Source organism: Nerophis lumbriciformis, linkage group LG12, assembly GCF_033978685.3.
Source record: "Nerophis lumbriciformis linkage group LG12, RoL_Nlum_v2.1, whole genome shotgun sequence".
Taxonomy (NCBI): Eukaryota; Metazoa; Chordata; class Actinopteri; order Syngnathiformes; family Syngnathidae; genus Nerophis; species Nerophis lumbriciformis.
In genome coordinates this window covers 21,363,345-21,383,266 of record NC_084559.2, presented here as the reverse complement: position 1 = coordinate 21,383,266, position 19,922 = coordinate 21,363,345, and the positions used below count along the sequence as shown (strand labels likewise).

Genomic DNA, 19,922 nt, shown 5'->3' with positions numbered 1-19,922 from the left:
GTTTATGGCCGACAATAAAGAGTTTTGCTCAGTAAAGTGATGGATGGAATTCATGTCCTCAAAGCGTCTCGACAGACGTTACAATATTTGAACAATGATGACGAAAACGGTTTTCTCTGTCGTGTCGTGTCAAATTGTTATGCGCTTATTTTTTTATTTAATTTTGTGCGTGGCATAGATTTGCCGTGCGCAGAGGACACTTGAGCAGTGCACAATTGCACAGGCGTGCTCCTGAGAGGGAACGTTGCTGTCAATTCTCTTATATACTCTTTCATTCTAGACTTCTAGAGTGTTTGATTATCACATCACTCTAAATGTATAGACTATACAGTTCACAAACATAAAGAGGGATCCTAGTGGGCCAGGCCAATTTTTCCTTATCTCTAAACTAAAACTGGGGAAATGTGTAGAGTGTTCTGGGCTTCAGACATGATTTTGTGTCAGAATTACTTGAGGAAGAAAATGCCTGGTTAGGCTTTGTGTATGTAGTGTGTGCCTTTCTTTCTTTACAGCTATGCTGTTATTATGCTGTTTGTTACTTATGTACGTTATGTTGCAGCTATTTAAAATAGTTTTGTCAATTTGTTCTGGCCAGAAACAAATTGGTCTTTGTAACATATCTTTGTCTTTGTGTGTTGTATGTAGAGCACATTGCTTAGCAGAGTTCAGTGATGCAAATGCATGTCAAGTTGATCAACAGATTGTATTATTCTCCAGTGCAATAACAGTACTGAAATGAAGGCTAAAAGGGCATTAATGGGAGCTTTAAAAAAAAAGACAAAAAGAAGTAACTAAATAGTTACTTTTCACAGTAACGCATTACTTTTTGGTGTAAGTAACTGAGTTAGTAACTGAGTTACTTTTGAAATGAAGTAACTAGTAACTGTAACTAGTTACTGCTTTTCAGTAACTAACCCAACACTGATGCTAAGTATAATAATAACATACATATACACACAGGGTCCATTGCCAGGGTTAATGTGGTCAACATATATAAAATAAAAACTAAATAAGATAAGGTTTAGAATGGTTTCTTAACAAAACCTTTCTACATATAAAGTGATTTTTTTGATTGATTGATTGAGACTTTTATTAGTAGATTGCACAGTACAGTACATATTCCGTACAATTGACCACTAAATGGTAACACCCCAATAAGTTTTTCAACTTGTTTAAGTTGGGGTCCACTTTAATCAACATTAAACTGCCTCAAGTTGTTGCTCAGATTAAATAAAATGACAAAACTTTTCTTCTTCATATAAAAAGTGCAACATTAAACAGTTTCAAGTCAACTCAGCCTCAGATTAACTTTTCTCCCCCCCCAGCCTTTAACCCTGGTGACTTTCACTCAATCTTTATGTTTTTTGCCAGAAAAATCAGTTTATCCACATTGTCTGCAGAAAGAAGAAGTGTGTCAAAATCTACTTTTTAATGCAATATAGTCTTAAATCTGCTGCTATAAAAACACCAACGACATTTGTTATTGCTTTAGCCCTGCCTGACTCGCCGAGGAGAGGCTGCTTGAATGTGGGTTTTGCACGACGCTCGTCTTTCTCGTCGGTGAAGCGATGTTCACTCGGGGGTGGTGACGCTTCAAATGGGTTAGCATGTTTGACGTGTTGCCAGAAGCATACCTTACCGCTGCTAAACAATGTCGGCAAACCACTTTCGCTTTGTTGTCGTAGCCCGGTCGCTGCTAGCATGCCGTGTGTTTTGCCTTTGTGTGCATTGTTTACACAACGTGCGGTACACTACTTAATATGTCTGTGTGGAAACTCGTTCGGTACACCTCCGAACCGAACCGAAATCCCCGTACCGAAACGGTTCAATACAAATACACGTACCGTTACACCCTTAAATAACACACATCTATTATCTGTACCAACTTTTATGCAATATAAAATACAACTATTTTTAATGCTCTACAGGTAGACGGTGGACCATTACAACAGCAGCGCATTCATGCTTCTGGAATGATCCAAATGCAAGAAAATGGTTATTGAAAGACGTCTTTTCATATTGGACATACATTATAATAATGTATTTCCAAAATTGGCAATAAAAAAAACGCCAGCTGAAACCGAAACACATCAATTGAATTTGTTTTAGTCCGCCCCTTAAGTCAAATTAAAAACATATATTTTACTCGAATGCACGTTATTTATTTGCTCAAAATTTGGTAACCGTTTTATCTAAAGTCCAGTCAGGGTGTATTTTGAAATAACATTTGCCTGCGAAACACAACACTTTGCTCATTGTTGCAGTGACGCATGTACGTATTGACATGATCACTGACCATATAACAACCCACGTCGCTTTTCAAGTTAAGGTGCAGTCAAAATAAATCACATGATTAATCTGTGTATATACATGATTAATGCATATTTTTGGCGAAGAATCACATGAGTTAACTCGTTATTTTTGACAGTCTTACTTAGGGATGTACGGTATACCGCTACCAATAAAGTACCGCGGTACTAATCAATTGAAAACGGTACTGTACCACCTTTTGAAAAATACCGGTTCCGTTTATACTGCTGTGCGGCGTTGACTACAGAGCCGAGGCGCATGATGATGAGTGTGTCAAAACACACAAAGGGCATACAAACAATAACATCGCGGAGAGGAAGAATTGCAAAAAAAAACGGCATTTCTACTGGTTAACAAGGAGGGTGCGTGAAGTGCAATATGGAGGTATTTGGACTTCAAAACTAACGATAAAGGTGACACTTTAAACAGGGAGGCGCCACGCTGTAAGTGTTGCTTTAAAACATGCCTCGCCAAATGTGGCGATTGGTATTACCACCTTTGCTTCAAACTTAGGTAAACATTTAAATAGTAAGCATTCAGATCTGCACAAGGAGTTATGAAGAGTGACAGGTAATAATGTTGTTACACCTTTCCTGCTGTTCGGCTCCCATAGTTGAGGAGCACAGGGCAGACATTCCCTCCAGGGCTAATGTTTTCGTCGGGGGTAACACCCTTCACTTTACCTGGAAATGGGTCTGCTAAGCTCTGCTTTCGGGTCAGACTGAGGAGGCCGCCGATTTGTGACAATCGCTTCATTATTAGTTTTGCAGGATACTCTACTGCGCAGTGCACGCACTACCTCTCTCTCTCTTCACTCGCCCACTCACTCACTGATGTCACTCAGCCAACACGTTGCCATTCTCGCAAACACACATACTGTACGCTACTTTCATATGTTAACCAGCTCCGCTGCTTGCACATGTAGATACATGTAGATTTACGCATAGATAAATGTTTTTTGCTTCTTTTTAAGATTGAGAATTATATTTAATTTTTCTAATATTATTTCCAAGGCTTTTTCTTATCTCAAAACACCTCTTAAGTTGGGGTCCTATTATGCAAAACCTACTTTTCTTACTTGTTGGTACCTGTTTTTGTGTATTTGATAGCCCCATAAATCCCTAAATTTTTAAATCAAGGCATGTGGGAGAGTGGCCGTGCCAGCAATCTGAGGGTTACTGGTTCAATCCCCACCTTCTACCATCCTAGCCACGTCCGTTGTGTCCTTGAGCAAGACACTTCACCCTTGCTCCTGATGGGTCTGGTTAGCGTCGTGCATGGCAGCTCCCGCCATCAGTGCGTGAATGTGGAAATAGTGTCAAAGCGCTTTGAGTTCCTTAAAAAGGTAGAAAAGCGCTATACAGGTACAACCCATTTACCAGTTACCATTTACAAATATACCCACCACTGTTTTTGGCTAGTTTTCATTACATTGTTAGAGATGAGGGAATCAAATAGCATTTTTCTGAAACGCCCTACTTTCAATATACTGTATAATATCACTGCAGCATGCAACCTGTTGGTTGTAACACCCTAAAATAACTTGTCTTTTTCAGACTGTTTTGCAGATTTAAAAAAAAGTCAGGTATTATATCCGAGTCAGTGCAGTGTTTCCTAGGGCTGTGAGTCTTTGGGCACCGCACGGTTTGATTTGATTCAATTCTTGGGGGTAAGAATTCTATTCAGAATCGATTCTTGATTCAAAATCCATCCTTTTAAATATCATTGGGTGCCAGTTTTACAATTAACTACTTTCCTCCATAAAATAGATAAACAGCTGTGATAATTGTCTATATCAGTGGTTCTCAACCTTTTTTCAGTGATGTACCCCCTGTGAACATTTTTTTAATTCAAGTACCCCCTAATCAGAGCAAAGCATTTTTGGTTGAAAAAAAGAGATAAAGAAGTAAAATACAGCACTATGTCATCAGTTTCTGATTTATTAAATTGTATAACAGTGCAAAATATTGCTAATTTGTAGTGGTCTTTCTTGAACTATTTGGAAAAAAAAGATATAAAAATAACAAAAAACTTGTTGAAAAATAAACAAGTGATTCAATAATAAAGATTTCTAGTTCTACACATAGAAGAAATCATCAACTTAAAGTGCCCTCTTTGGGGATTGTAATAGAGATCCGTCTGAATTCATGAACTTAATTCTAAACATTTCTTCACAAAAAAAGAAATCTTTAACATCAATATTTATGGGACATGTCCACAAAAAATCTAGCTGTCAACACTGAATATTGCATTGTTGCATTTCTTTTCACAGTTCTTTTTGACAGACATTTTAGTGAGAAACCTGAGCTTGTGCTTCACTGAGTTTATAAACTTTCATTCATACTTTGTTGGAGTATTATTCAATAAATATATTTATAAAGGATTTTTGAATTGTTGCTATTTTTAGAATATTTTAAAAAAATCTCACGTACCCCTTGGCATATCTTCAAGTACCCCCAGGGGTACGCGCACCCCCATTTGAGAACCACTGGTCTATATAACTTAAAAGAAAAATATTTTTGTTTGGTAAATTCTACCCAAACATTTAATAAAGTCAAATACAAATAAGGCAACAGAAGAAGTATCCCACACTTGTCTTTTCCAAAGTGAATCTGTACAAGAGATGTGGGCATCTACATCAACAATGTGATTGATTTCACAGAGTGGCTGGACAGGATGAATAAACAAAATTCAAATAATAATTTTTGTGGATCAGTTAAGAATCGTTACAAATAAGAATTACGATTCATTCAAAAATGTTGTTTTTTTTTGACACCCCCAGTATATCCAGTTACTGCCAGAACTGTCTTTCAATAGTATTCTTCTACTTCAGAGTAAAACTCACAACAAATATATATAAAAAAAAGCTGTTGACATGGCTTGCTACTGACAGTTTGGTCATGTTTGGGTTTTCCTGTGTTTTGGTGTTAATTCCTGTCCAGTGCTATTTCTAGTTTATACTTCCTGTGTTTAGAATCACTTCCTGTCCCGGTGCTCTTGTTTTGTCAGTATTTCCTGTTTGGTCTCTGTGTTTTGAAGCACCTTTACTTTCTGTTCCATGTCCTGTCAGCACACCTGGTTCTCATTCATTACTTCTTTTTGGTTCCACCTGGGTCCTTCCTTCAGTGCTGGATCATTTTACTTTGTAGACTGTTGCTTTGTGCGCTGTTTTTGTTTGTTCACTGCTTTCTGTGACTAATAAATTATTTTACTTGCATTTCGGCTGCTATCTCCGCATCCGTGGGGTCACGCTCCAAGCAACGCTCACCAAAACCTTGACACAACCTTAGATTAAAAACAGTGTTCTCAGCAGATGACTGACAATAAATGTTTACTTTCACTGAAATTAGTCAAAATCAGTTAGCTAAGTCGGGCATTTTAAGTCTGCATTATGCTAATTTCAGTGTAAATGCATTCCCGAGAGGTGAATAGAGTAGCCCAAAAATATACTCAAGTAAGATTACCGTTATTTTAGAGCAGGGATCCCCAAACTTTTTTGCACCAGTGACCAGTTTAATGTAGGCATTATTTTTCATAGATTGGCCTTCCATGTGTGGCAGATACATAAATCAAAAATGAGTGCATAGAAAATACAACACAACATAATGCTGAATTAGTGAGTGCAAAAAAGCTCTTCAAATATTTTCTTTTTGGTACTAATTTTTATTAGCTTGTGGGATTATTTTTTGGCTAACATATCTGATACGTTATATGTGGTACACTACCGTCAAGGACAAGAGCATAGATATGTAATAAAACTAGATATCCTTGCAGCTAGTTCCAATTGATTTGCACAGCTTTCTATTTCTATTCTAAAAGTGTTGTATTCCTATTCCGTGCAATATTTTATTCATAGATACACTTATATATGCACTTTCTGTGCAATTGTCCATGTCTAAACACATCTGCTAATGCAAACTGATGCAATAAGGCTATGTGCAATAACACCAACACTTTAACTTACTGGGCCAAGGGGATGTGTATTTTCTTTCTTCAACACACTTACTATTTGCAACAATTTAGCACACTTAAACTTTAGCACTATAGCATTTCTCCATCGCACTTTAACTGCTATAGGGACTTTATTCTTGATCTCTCCTGAGCTGAGGTCATGCAGCAACCTACTGTTTTATATGGCTTTCCATTTTATTTTATCTGTATATTAAATCTCAGTCTATGTATTTTTATTGTGCTGTTTATGTCTCATGTTGGTGCTGTTTAATTTAACTTTTTATTCATTTATATTTACCATCAACCTGCTGGAGACTGCAGATGGAAATTAGCCTTTTGCTACAATCTGTCACATTTGCATTGTATTTGTACATTATTGTACATTGTCCCATGTAACAAATATATAACATATATAACATATGGTGACTTCCTATCAGGAGTTGTCCATCCATCCATCCATTTTCTACCGCTTATTCCCTTTGGGGTCGCGGGGGGCGCTGGAGCCTATCTCAGCTACAACCGGGCGGAAGGCGGGGTACACCCTGGACAAGTCGCCACCTCATCGCATATCAGGAGTTGTATCATACAATTATTGTATAAACAAGCTTGTAGTTGGACAGGCAAAAGTTAAGTCGGAGAAAATGTGGTCGTTTATAAATCATGTTACCGTATGTTTCTGTGTGGCTCAGTAGCAAATGTGGTACTAATTTGCTGACCGGTGGTTGGGAACCAATGCTTTAAAATAATATGACTGTAGTAAAAGTAAAAAGTAGTCATCCTTGAGTAAATTACTCAAGTATTCAGTGAAAAAAAATACACAAGCACTGAGTAACTAGTGAGTAACTTCTGATTAATTGACTAGCTATTTTTAATGGTACAATGGTACTACAACCGTAGTTTGTGTGTGTGTGTGTGTGTGTGTGTGTGTGCGCGCGCGTGCGTGTTTGTGCATGTGTGTGTGTTTGTGTTTGTGCTTGTGAGAGACAGACAGACCCTACAACAGCATGTACTACAAAATATGCACATTTTACAGTCACTAACAATATAATAGTGCTGACATCTGGCCATTTTTTAGTGTGAAGTATAAGTGCGGCTACGTTAGATTGGCGAAACAGAGTCTTGTGACTGCGGCAGATGGAAGAAGTCTTTCTAATTAGCCAAATGAATGCATCTTTGTCAAGCAGTATTCGAACAAATATAATGATGATGTAAAAATATGTAGCAATCAGAATTAATCTCAATGTAACAGCTTAAAAAATAGCATTTCTTCTTCACAGAAATACGGAATACAAAAGTAAAAAATATGTTGCATTACAAAACTACACTTACCACTCTGTAAAATGTATCCAAAAAACAAAAACACACTCTTATGTAAATGACTTTGTTATTCTTTGTTTTCTTGTTAATTCCACATACAGTTGTACCTTAACTTACAAGCTCGGTTGATTCTATGAGAGAGCTCATAACTCAAAACATTTGTATCTCAGATCATCGTCGCCCATTGAAATAAATTTAAATATATATTAGCTTGATCTCCACAAAACAGCACAATTCCAATATGTAAAATGCCGTTTAAAAAGAAAAATTATGTTTTATATAAGAAATATTGTATAAAAAACACGAACAAAATGTAGTACCAACAACTACAGTAGTAATATGAGTTAATGTTTAGCCGAGACAGTTCTTATCTTAAAGGGGAACATTATCACAATTTCAGAAGGGTTAAAACCATTAAAAATCAGTTCCCAGTGGCTTATTTTATTTTTCGAAGTTTTTTCAAAATTTTACCCATCATGCAATATCCCTAAAAAAAGCTTCAAAGTGTCTGATTTTAACCATCGTTATATACACCCGTCCATTTTCCTGTGACGTCACACAGTGATGCAAATAAAAACAAACATGGCGGATAGAACAGCAAGATATAGCGACATTAGCTCGGATTCAGACTCGTATTACAGCGGCTTAAGCGATTCAACAGATTACACATGTATTGAAATGGATGGTTGTAGTGTGGAGGCAGGTAGCGAAAACGAAATTGAAGAAGAAACTGAAGCTATTGAGCCATATCGGTTTGAACCGTATGCAAGCGAAACCGACGAAAACGACACGACAGCCAGCGACACGGGAGAAAGCGAGGACGAATTCGGCGATCGCCTTCTAACCAACGATTGGTATGTGTTTGTTTGGCATTAAAGGAAACTAACAACTATGAACTAGGTTTACAGCATATGAAATACATTTGGCAACAACTTGCACTTTGAGAGTGCAGACAGCCCAGTTTTCATCAATTAATATATTCTGTAGACATACCCTCATCCGCTCTCTTTTCCTGAAAGCTGATCTGTCCAGTCCAGTTGGAAATGCATCTGCTTTGAGTGTCGCAGGATATCCACACATTCTTGCCATCTCTGTCGTAGCATAGCTTTCGTCGGTAAAGTGTGCGGAACAAACGTCCAATTTCTTGCCACTTTCGCATCTTTTGGCCATTGGTGCAACTTGAATCCGTCCCTGTTCGTGTTGTTACACCCTCCGACAACACATCGACGAGGCATGATGTCTCCGAGGTACGGAAAACAGTCGAAAAAAACGGAAAATAACAGAGCTGATTTGACTCGGTGTTTGTAATGTGTTTGAGAAAACGGCGGATTGCTTCCCGATGTGACGTCACAATAATAGAAAGGCGTTTAATTCACCAAAATTCACCCATTTAGAGTTCGGAAATCGGTTAAAAAAATATATGGTCTTTTTTCTGCAACATCAAGGTATATATTGACGCTTACATAGGTCTGGTGATAATGTTCCCTTTTAAGCTGCTCGTAAATTGAGGTATTCGTAAGTACTTAAATTATGATTCAAAACAAAGATTTCTGTGAGCTATTTGTGTATGGGATTCAGTCATTTTACCCTTGTTGCTACAATTTCACTCCCTGTTAGTAATTGTCGCCGCTTATATACATTTTTTAGATAAGTCTTTAACTAAAATGACGTCTGCAAGGGTTATATGACAAGTTTGTGTTTTGAACAGGTTTGCAGTTGCATTTACGGAGAAAATGAAGCAAGAAGCCATGTCATATTTGGTATGACTTTACTTTTTCTTCCCATTTCATCTACAATGTTCCATATTAATGACTTTCGTGGCAGGTCTGTGGCCCACATGCCAAATACTGTTTTTCTCCTAACTGACAATTTCATTGTGTGCCTATTTAATGACAACTATTTTTTGTTTTCTTGTATGCATTATCTTTCATGTTCACTCCTAATTTCAACTCACATTCACCACATAAATATGCAACTATTACAAATGCAAGAGATGGTACTTTAACTTAGATAAACTGCCCTGTAGGTCTTTATGCTTTTTTGTTTAGTACACTATACGAGTAGTGAGAGCAAAATGCTTGTCATTTTTTTTACATTCTTGACACATCAACGAACACCAAGAGCCTGACAACTTTGATTATAAAAGTAACAGAAGTGCTTTTACTACACAGACAATAGGCTGCCTACTTAATACCAATCTGGCATTAAAACAATATAGTAGTGCTTTATTATATTCTAGCAATAAACAGCCGATCGAGACTGGTGGCATGCTTTATCTTTGTCGTTTAGGGTTGGCAGTGGGCTGACAGGACTTTTACAGTGGCAGAGAAAAAATAACACGAGTTTATCCAGTGTAATAACAAGGAGTCAATTTACTTTCCATCCACTCGATGGATATTGAAGAAATTCCTGTTATCTTAAATGCCTTGTTGAGAAATTTGTCATTTGGAAGGCTGAGTTTGTCTGAAATTGTAGTCAGACCAAGATACATGCCAGACAAATATGATGGAGTGACTTACCGGTACTCTATAGTCTTTATTTATGAACAGCTACATGTGAATGCACAAGCCTTTAAAAGTCTTCTCATTTTAACCTGATGTCTTTTCCTCCAAAGCATTCCCAGAGCAGCAAAACGTATGTCCAGCCTCAAGGTGAGCTCTGCAGGCCAGTGCAGCCCTGACTCACCAAAGCGCTCTCGTTCACATTTTTGCTCTGTTGTTGTGCTTTCACCAATGCAGAGTTCTATTTGCTGTTAATATTGGCTAGCATGCTATGTAGGACAATCCAAATCTCTTCCTGTTTTTACACATGTTTTCCTGCCAGGAGATTTGTTTGGAAACTGCATAGATTAAATGATCATTGTCTGGTTGCATTCCCCAGGCCATATAATAATTGTATTCTTCTTTCTTTTTTGTTTTTATGCATCAACAACAGTCGCTATCGTATGTCATTAAAAATTAGAGGTGGGTAGTGTTCACATTTGAACCAATTCCAATTCTCGGTACCTGAAAATTAAAACCGGTATGCAAAGGTACACATTTTCAGTACTTTTTGGCATTTTAATAAATATCAGTTGATTAATAATAAAATGTAATGATTTAATGTAACATTCAGAAATGAGCTGCTTATGATAACTGTGCCATCCAGTTGTTATAACTTGTTTTCTTATGACATTTCTGAGTCTCATTTGCAAGTATTGTATACTAGACTTTGCATGCAGTTGCAAATACAATAGTGTACAGGCTATAGCAGAGTCGTGTATATAGAGTATGCAGGCATGTGATTTTTCCGTCTAAAGTCGGAATTCCGTCTTTTTTAATCTCGGGAAAAAAATAAAAATTATCTCCCGTTTTTCGGTTTTTTTTTCCGACCCTAAATCAAGATTCGAGACGTAGTTTATATTACGCCGTAGTTGATTGGTCGATATGTTCCTTGTGACCAATCAGGACATCTGTTATGAATGATGACGTTAATAACGTCATTATTCATAATGGTTATTACCGCCATTTTCCATATGTAAACGATGTCGGTTCTCTAGAGAAAGGATGCTTTACGAGTAAAAGAAATTGATAAACATGTCAAAAATAAGTTTCGATGGGACTGGATGGAAAGGGAAATCACTGATACTGTTGGGAAGAAGGAAGTTACGACTTTGTTCGGTGATTTTATTCGGAAAATCGATCGTCCCGGAAAGGTTTTGTGCACGTGGTGTCATGATAATATTGACTATGGATCACGAGGTTTCAAGGCTTTGGAAGTACATGCGAAACGCCAAAAACATATGAAACAACTTGAAGCAATGTATGTTCTATTAATAATGTTTTCATGTCTTTAAACACTAAAATATTTTCTTCAAATGGTGCTGTCTTTGTTAATTTTAGCATGTTAAATTGGTGGAAAAACCAGGAGCTTTGGGGGGCACCTTCGTCCCCCAGACCCCCGGAAATTTTTTCAGTCTTTTTCATTGTGGTCAAATCACATGCCTGAGTATGGCCAACTAAACAACTGGCGCCATCTTTGCCATAAAGGGCGTGTGCGTCTGTGTCCGTAAGCATGCAATTGCAGTTATTCTGATGTTCGTTTTCCCGATTAAATAAATGAAAAAATATCTAAATATAGTTCTAAACATACTCAAACTCATAGACTTACAATAAAACATGCTTTTATTTTGTCTAAATATAATTTTGCAGCCGTATTTGATGCACTTTGCCTAAATATTAAGTAGTCTTTGCCTTGAATGTATGTCTAATCCTATGTTGCGCCCTACAGGAAGTCTTCATACTTTAAGTATTGTATCTATTATACACTTGCGGTTTGATTGTAACGTGCATCTTAGTTGTAGTTTTCATGACCAAATTTGGTGGTGTTAAAATCACCATTTCAAATCACTAATGCTAATCAATAGCATGTATATAGCAAAGCCAATAATTATCAAGCTAGCGCATTTTGGAAAAGTGAAGCCTTACTTAACGTTTAAGTGATTTCTATCATTCACTCTGTTGGCATTGAAAAAATTAACATTACCCAGAAGCAATTTGGTTAGTCTGCATGCGAACGTGACGTCATGGGCAACAAAGATATCGAAATATGGCACCATCTGATATTATGTGAATCGATACCAGGTAGTACTGGCGAATTTCGGTTGTTGTAGTTCCAAATTCTGCACCAATCCCTACTCACTGATCTGATACAATGGTTCTAAAAATGTGATCTGTTCACTTGGTTAGTAAATACATTACGTTACATTAATATTATTTTCATTTTTCATTACATTTTTTTCAATTTTGCCTAACTACCATCACAAAAACATCTATCCACCATTAAATGTGACTTAAAGAGCGATTTTACATTGCAACACATTCAAGTTCCTTTTCAAAGATCCCAATCGTTTCCCAAACCAGGAGTAACTTCTATTGTCTCGAGTCTGCTCACACTAACGTCCAATGTCTTCAATGTGATTATGTTTAATAAACCTGAAATCCCTTGGTGCAGAGATTTACCTTTTTTTCCCCCTGAAATAAATTGACTATCTGCAGCTCAGGGTCAGCCTCATATATGTAGTGCATTGCCCCTGGGAATTGTCAAAACTATTTCAGAGATGTCCACTTGGGATATCGGTGGGGTTCAGCCATTGTTACCCAGTCTAGCCTCCTCTACATACTGTAGAATAGGTCATTGACATTGAAACATTTCCACTACCCAACACTATCCATATTTAAAGCCCGATTTCTTACTTGTGTGTTGTTTTGCCATAACTTATCTGTCCTTCACAGTTAGTGTCCACAAAGGAAAATCAATATTTATTTTTTTTCCAGTTCCGATCTCTTTTTTTTTTTCAAGCCTTTGAGAAATCTAAAACTTTAAAGGGCTTCTTTCCTAGCCTTGTGACCTATTTTGTTACACTTGGCTGCACCAGTTAGACAGTCATAAACATTTCTGTACTATATTCTATCTGTCTCCAGCAACACACATCAGCCATATAAGGGCTATAATTCAAAAAACAACTTGTCCAGGATATACCCTGCCTTCCGCCTGAGTGCAGCTGGGATAGGCTCCAGCCCCCCAGGAGCCTGAAAGGGACCAGCGGTAGAAAATAATTGGTTGGATGGAATTCTGATTAAAGTGTTTATGCTAAAAGACACCAATTATTGAATTTATATTGGTCTGTATCTGCATTTATTTCAAAGGTATTGAGACAGACGTTTCAGAGGATTTCGACTGGACTGAATTCTTGCAAAGTGCAGGTACCACTTTCTTACATCACCAGTATTGTTGAAAATATTTGTAATACTGCATATTAAATAATGCATGCAAAGTAAATGGTGTCACTAAAAAGTAAAACCTTGATCTGTTGAAAGTGAGATAACCATTTGATAAATACTGTATTCTTGTCAAATGTTGATTATATTGTAGTATTTTAAAGTTTTTGGTTACAACCATGTTGGTTCGCATACAGCATGGCTGTTCAGTGCAGCTCGGGGTACATTTTTGTCCCTAAGCTCTTTGTAAAATAAGATCCAAATCAGCACCTGCCAGTTAAAATACGTCAGAGTGGGGGTCAGCTATATGAATCGGTGTGTGAGAGGTCTTTGTGGTATTTTAGTTTAGTTTCTTTCTTCCCGAACTACTTTTTCTCACAATATATTTTTAGATATAAATATTGTCAGAACCAGTTTTTTTTTTTTTTTTTTTTTTAATTAAATCAACATAGAAAAAAAACACACGATACACTTTCAACTAGTGCATCAACCCAAAAAAAAAAAACCTCCCTCCCCCATTCCCACTCATACACACCCACTCACACAAAAGGGGTTTCTTTCTGCTATCAATATTCTGGTTCCCACAACATGGACAACACTTCTGCAAGGGACACAGTCCCTGAAGCACACTTGATTGTTTGTGCTGCTGGTCCACTAACATTTTCATTTAATTACTTTTTTTTTTTTTTTTTTTTTTTTTTTTAATGAAATTATTTTTATATTGTTTTACTTTCTTTTTTATCCAAGAAAATATTTATTTATCTTATCTAAAAAAAAAAAAAAGGACCTTATCTTCACCAGACCTGGTTGTAAATGAAATTGGCTTAGTTTAAAGGCTTTTTTTTTTAAAACCAGGTCCAGTCCAGATAATGTCCAAGTCGGGTCCAGCAACACACACCTTCATTCATGTACACTGAGAAAAAAAAAAAGAAGAACATTTTGGAACACAACAGATTGCATATAATCTATAAACAAAATTACATTTTCAAAACAAAAAAAACAAAAAAAATGTATGTACAGGCCAGATTATGTTCAGGTCACTAAAAATTAGGGAATACAACAACAGATAGCATATAGTCTATAAACATAATTACACTTTCAACATAAGCCTTTGAGGACTTCCCATCTTTTTTTTAATGTTTTTTGGCATCATTATCGTTTTCAACCATGTAACTTTCTAAAGTTAAAAAATACTGAATAAATGTTTTAAAGAAAGTAATACTAAGTGAATATCTGTTTTTGGCCTTAAAAATAAACCTTTTACCGAGTACTATAATTAAATTGATTAAATCATGATTGTCAATGAACTCTCCCAAAATAACAGAAACCACATCAAGCTTCATAAACAAACCAATCCTTAAACACATTTTTTCAACTTCCACCCAAAAGGAAGACACAATATGACAATACCAAAACAAATGCAGGGTGGATTCAGACTCCTGACAACAAAATCGGCAGTCATCTGACTCTGTCATATTCCATAATTTTAACATTTTCCCCGTGGGTAAGAAGTTATAAATAATTTTAATTTGAAAATAACGATTTTGCACATCAATAGTAGTTTTATAGATTAGTTTGAATATGGCATCCCACGGCAACGGTCAGAACCAGTTTGCACTGAGAACAGATCAGATCAGAAGCAGTTATCTATACTGTGGTGCATCATAAAAGTGTACAAACCACAACATACTTTGTAGCAATACTTTTTTTCAACTATAATTCAAATGATGTATGCATTTTAATGCCTTTTTAACTTGGACTCGGCAAGAGGAGGTCCACTCTAGTACTTTGGTGCTGTGTAGAGGAGCACTTGATTAATAGCGCTCTAGCCTAAGGCCATTCGTCACCACATTTTACAACTGGTGCAAGTCATACTAATTGCCCACATACTCTTCCCTTAGTTCAATCTTGACGACTTACAACATAAGTGTTCTTTTCTCCTGATGTGTTTAAGGGAGCTACCATAATTTAGATTGCTTTTATCTTTAAATATAAGGTATCATCATTTTAAATGTATCATTGTGCAGTCTATATTTATTTGATCAATTGTCTTTGTTTATTTCTCGGAGAATACTGTACTCTGATGTTTTGATTTTAGATGGAGCAATTCGGATAAATTAATTTATGAAAGGAAAAAACAGTTGTGCTCACCTGTTTTGATTACTACAACTGTGCTTCTGAAATAATTGCTGCATTTATTTGGATGCTGCTAAAGAAGCTTTTACTCTTTCTTCTCGTTGGGTAACTTATTGCTTTCATCGGGATTAATGGTAAAAATATGTTGTATTTGGTCAATACACACTCTCTAATCAGTGGTACTCTCTCTCTACCCTATCGCTCCTTGAATATATTTAATTGGTCATTCATCCTTAGCTTGTAACAAATAATTACTAAATTCCATATTCCTACCGAATTGAGGTACTGTGGTGTGTTTGATACTACAGGTGTCCTATTTTTTAAATTTCCAAAGTGAGAGATTTAAGAAAAATGTGTGCATCATTAGTGAAGTATGGTCTTTATTCCACAATAAGTGCCCTTTTAAACATGAGATAAAATCATACTTGCCAACCTTGAGACCTCCAATTTCGGGAGGTGGGGGGTGGGGGCGGGGGCCGTGGTTAAGAGGGGAGGAGTATATTTACAACTAGAATTCACCAAGTCAAGTATTTCATATATATATATATATATATATATATATATATGTATCCCCGCGACCCCGAAGGGAATAAGCGGTAGACATGGATGGATGGATGAATGGATGGATATATATATATATATATATATATATATATATATATATATATATATATATATATATATATATATAAAAGAAATACTTGAATTTCAGTGTTCATTTATTTACACATATACACACACATAACACTCATCTACTCATTGTTGAGTTAAGGGTTGAATTGTCAATCCTTGTTCTATTCTCTGTCATGTTCTCTATCTTTCTAACCATGCTGAACACCCTCTCTGATGATACATTGCTGTGGGCACGCACAAAAGTGCTTTCATCAAATGCACTAGATGGCAGTATTGTCCTGTTTAAGAGTGTCACAACATTGCTGTTTACGGCAGACGAACTGCTTTACTGTAGACGTTGTTTATATTGTGGGAAAGCGGACCCAGGTCCGCATGGAGCTGGAGGGGGCGTGGCCTCCAGCTTGGCCTGAATTTCGGGAGATTTTCGGGAGGAAATTTGTCCCGGGAGGTTTTCGGGAGAGGCGCTGAATTTCGGGAGTCTCCCGGAAAATCCGGGAGGGTTGGCAAGTATGGATAAAATACCATTCGAGGTATTCAACCCCATTTTGTATTGCCTCAATATTTAGCTTTTTTCAAAAGAATTTGCAAAAAAAAAAAATTAGCGGCACTTCATGTCAAAGTGAAAACAGATTGTACAAGCTAGTGTCAATTAATTACAAACATTACTGTAATTTCTGGTCTATTAGCCGCTACATTTTTTCCCCACTTCGAACACTGCACTTTATACAATGCTGCGTCTAATTTATAGATTTTTCCAAATTTATGAGCTTCACACGGCACCAATAAATTTAGCCTCTTCACATCTGATCAACTAAATTGCCGAACGGGTCACAGTGGACCAATTAAGTAGTTCATATTAAATCAAATGCCTTCACACAATCATTTATTTAGCAATTTAGCGCTTTGTCCACTCAGCCTCATCATTGAGGGGACACGTTGAAATGGACAAGGTGCCACGCCAAAGCTGAAAGTGATCGACCCAGCCATCAAAAACTGAAATCTACCACCACTAACGGGCCATGAAAGGCCACCTCGCCGCGTAACAAAAAAAAGGCTCAAGCCCAGGGAGCGACCAGCCTCAAGACAAAAGTGAAAGGGAAAAAAAGCCTTAGCTCTGACACCGAAGAAGACCAACATGGCGGCCCCTGTGCGCTGGTGGAGGAGAAGGACGAAGACGGCGCTCTTAGGCTACTGTATGCCGTGTTAAAGGCACCGTTTTTGTTGAATTTGTCAATGAACACAAAGCCTTTGTAACCTTTTTTTTAATGTTTCAATGTGTACACCTGTGACTTATAGACTTGTGCAGCCAATATATGTACAAAATAGAATTTTTCCAAAAATTAGGTGGGTGTGGCTTATAATTATTTAGCCAAGAAAGTGTGCGAATTGATGCCTGCAGTGCTACAGAGATCATAGAGAACAGAGTACATTAACAGAGTACGGTTAATGTGTCTTGAGATTGTAGTATATAAACACCTGTGTCTGGGAGGTCTCTGTTCTATTAGTGTTCTTACTACAATTGCAACATAAAGATAAAAAGGGTAAGTTAATAGTTTAGGACAGGAAATGGCTACAAGAAAATTTCCCTTTCACTGGGTATCCCATAGAAGTCAGGTACATCTATAATTAAGATATTATTCTGCCTTCTGCTGGCTGTCCTCACACACTGATCGGACAAGAAGAACACTGGTGATGGGGATCACAAAGACACCTACAACCTCTCTGAAGGAGTTAAGAGTTCAGTGGCCCAGATGGGAGAGACTGTACAGGCTACAACTGGTGCACTGGTGCTTCAGCAGTCTAAGGTGTATGAGAGAGAAAGCCACTGTTGAAAAAAGCTCACATCAAATTTCTCTTATGAATTGGCAAAAATGAAGAAAGTTCTTTAGTCTGGTGAGACAAAAATTGAGCTTTTCTGTGAACACTAAGCACTGCAGATCACCACAAACATACCAGCTCCTCTGTGAAGCATGGTAGTGGGAGCATGATGTTGTGGGACTGATTTTCAGCAGCAGGCCCTGAAACGCTTGTAAAGGTAGAGAGGGAACATGACAGAAAAATCTCGTCAAATCTCGAAGGGTAATCTGTTTCTACTACTTTGGAGAAGATTTAGTTCCCAGCAAGCCAAAACTCCACAGAACTGGTTCAAAGACAGCATGGTAGATGTTCTAGCCCAGATCTAAATCAACAATCTTTGTTTTGACTTAAAAAGAAAGTTTGAGCTGTTCTCGAAAAGCAATGGGGAACATTTGCAGTGTTCAGTTGAGCCAGCCTATTTAAGACATATCCATGCTGTGATTCTACTAAATGTTAACCTAAAGCAGGGATATTCCACTGAATTGATGTGAGAACCAAATTTCCAGAAAGCTAAGGACCTGGGGACCGGACTTCTCTCTTCTCTATGCATTCCTAGTTTATTCCTAAGAACCCTCATCCTCTACTGTAGACATTTAATATTGGTCCATTAATTTTGTCAGAGTTACAAGAGCACTCTGCTGTTTCTTTTAGAACCTTCTGCAAAAAAACTAGTCAAATATCATCTCTATAACAGCACTCTAGTTTTTTTTAAATCTGCTGCAAAAATGTGAGTCTCTCACAAGTTTTTTTGAACCGAACATTCAGGCCACCAGTTGAACAGCCCAAATGATTAAAAAGAGATTAAACTGGAACATTGAGAAACACCACTAGTATAACTAAATAAGCTGAACAAAAGACTACCGTCTGCATCTAAAAAAAAAATAATGCTGCCGAAAAGGAGAAGACTCAAAGGGGTGCCTTGAGGAACGCCTCAGTTATGTAAACCACAAGTTTGGATCCCAGTGTTCTATCGAGGGTAAAATGTCAATGCAAGGATCTACCGATGTATTTACAGTGGTCCAATGCAACATAGAGGAACTATAAAACAGGAGCACTTTAGTGTTTTTTATAAATTTGTGGCAAAATTGTCTACCAAGTTTTAAACTAAACTGAGGGGCCAGTATTGTGTCATTCTCGGGCTTGATTTGGTCCCCGGGCTGCAAGTTGAATAGCCCTGACATAAGGGGTCATTTATGGCGGACTTAAGGGTCACTGATGCAGTTTTTTTTACATTACCCTCTACATGTTTATGCACACACATTTGTAAAAATCTGTTTTCACTTTGACATTAAACATTCTTGTCAAAAAATCTAAAATAACTTCAACCAGGATTTAATTTTTAAAATCAATAAAGACCTGACATATCTAAGGGGTGTGAACACTTTTTATAGGCATTGTATCTCAAAGGGCGTAAACAAATGTTCAAACAAGGCTGAAATGGGCAATGACAACTCTTGTCAGCGATTGCAAAGAAATTGCAGTATTTTAACCTGATGACAGCCACTTCTTTGTATTATTGCCACAGCGCCAAGATGTCTCTATTACCATGACACAGGGTGTTGTTATTTTGTACATGCAAATAGTGGGATTGAGGAGAGACAGGTGGATTTATTTGAATTGCAAAGAAATTGCAGTATTTTAACCTGATGACAGCCACTTCTTTGTATTATTGCCACAGCGCCAAGATGTCTCTATTGCCATGAGACAGGGTGTCGTTATTTTGTACTTGCAAATAGTGGGATTGAGGAGAGACAGGTGGACTTATTTGAGCGGTTGAAGTGAAGACCACTTGTTATGCATACGTGGTCATATTCTAATTAAAGCATGTGGGAAATGTGAACAAAGCCTTTCTGAAGTCGATGGCAAACACAAACCTTATTTTTCATAGTGAACTGCATGAGCGATAGAGAGTTGAAGGATTGCTGCTGGAACATTAGGATATTTTCACACTTTATTTCT

The 19,922-nt window shown here is 37.1% G+C and overlaps 1 protein-coding gene across 2 annotated transcripts in view; it reads left to right on the top strand.

Annotated features, from left to right (window-relative positions):
• glt1d1 (glycosyltransferase 1 domain containing 1) overlaps positions 1 to 19,922 on the top strand; it is a 51,882-nt gene that overhangs the window by 8,325 nt on the left and 23,635 nt on the right. Inside the window, exons 4-6 of one of the 2 annotated variants that reach the window (XM_061986097.1) lie at positions 9,287 to 9,338; positions 10,193 to 10,229; positions 13,266 to 13,322. In XM_061986097.1, the coding sequence (XP_061842081.1) occupies positions 9,287 to 9,338; positions 10,193 to 10,229; positions 13,266 to 13,322 (146 nt within the window). The remainder of the gene's footprint in view (positions 1 to 9,286; positions 9,339 to 10,192; positions 10,230 to 13,265; positions 13,323 to 19,922) is intronic. The other variant, XM_061986098.1, reaches the window with a different exon arrangement.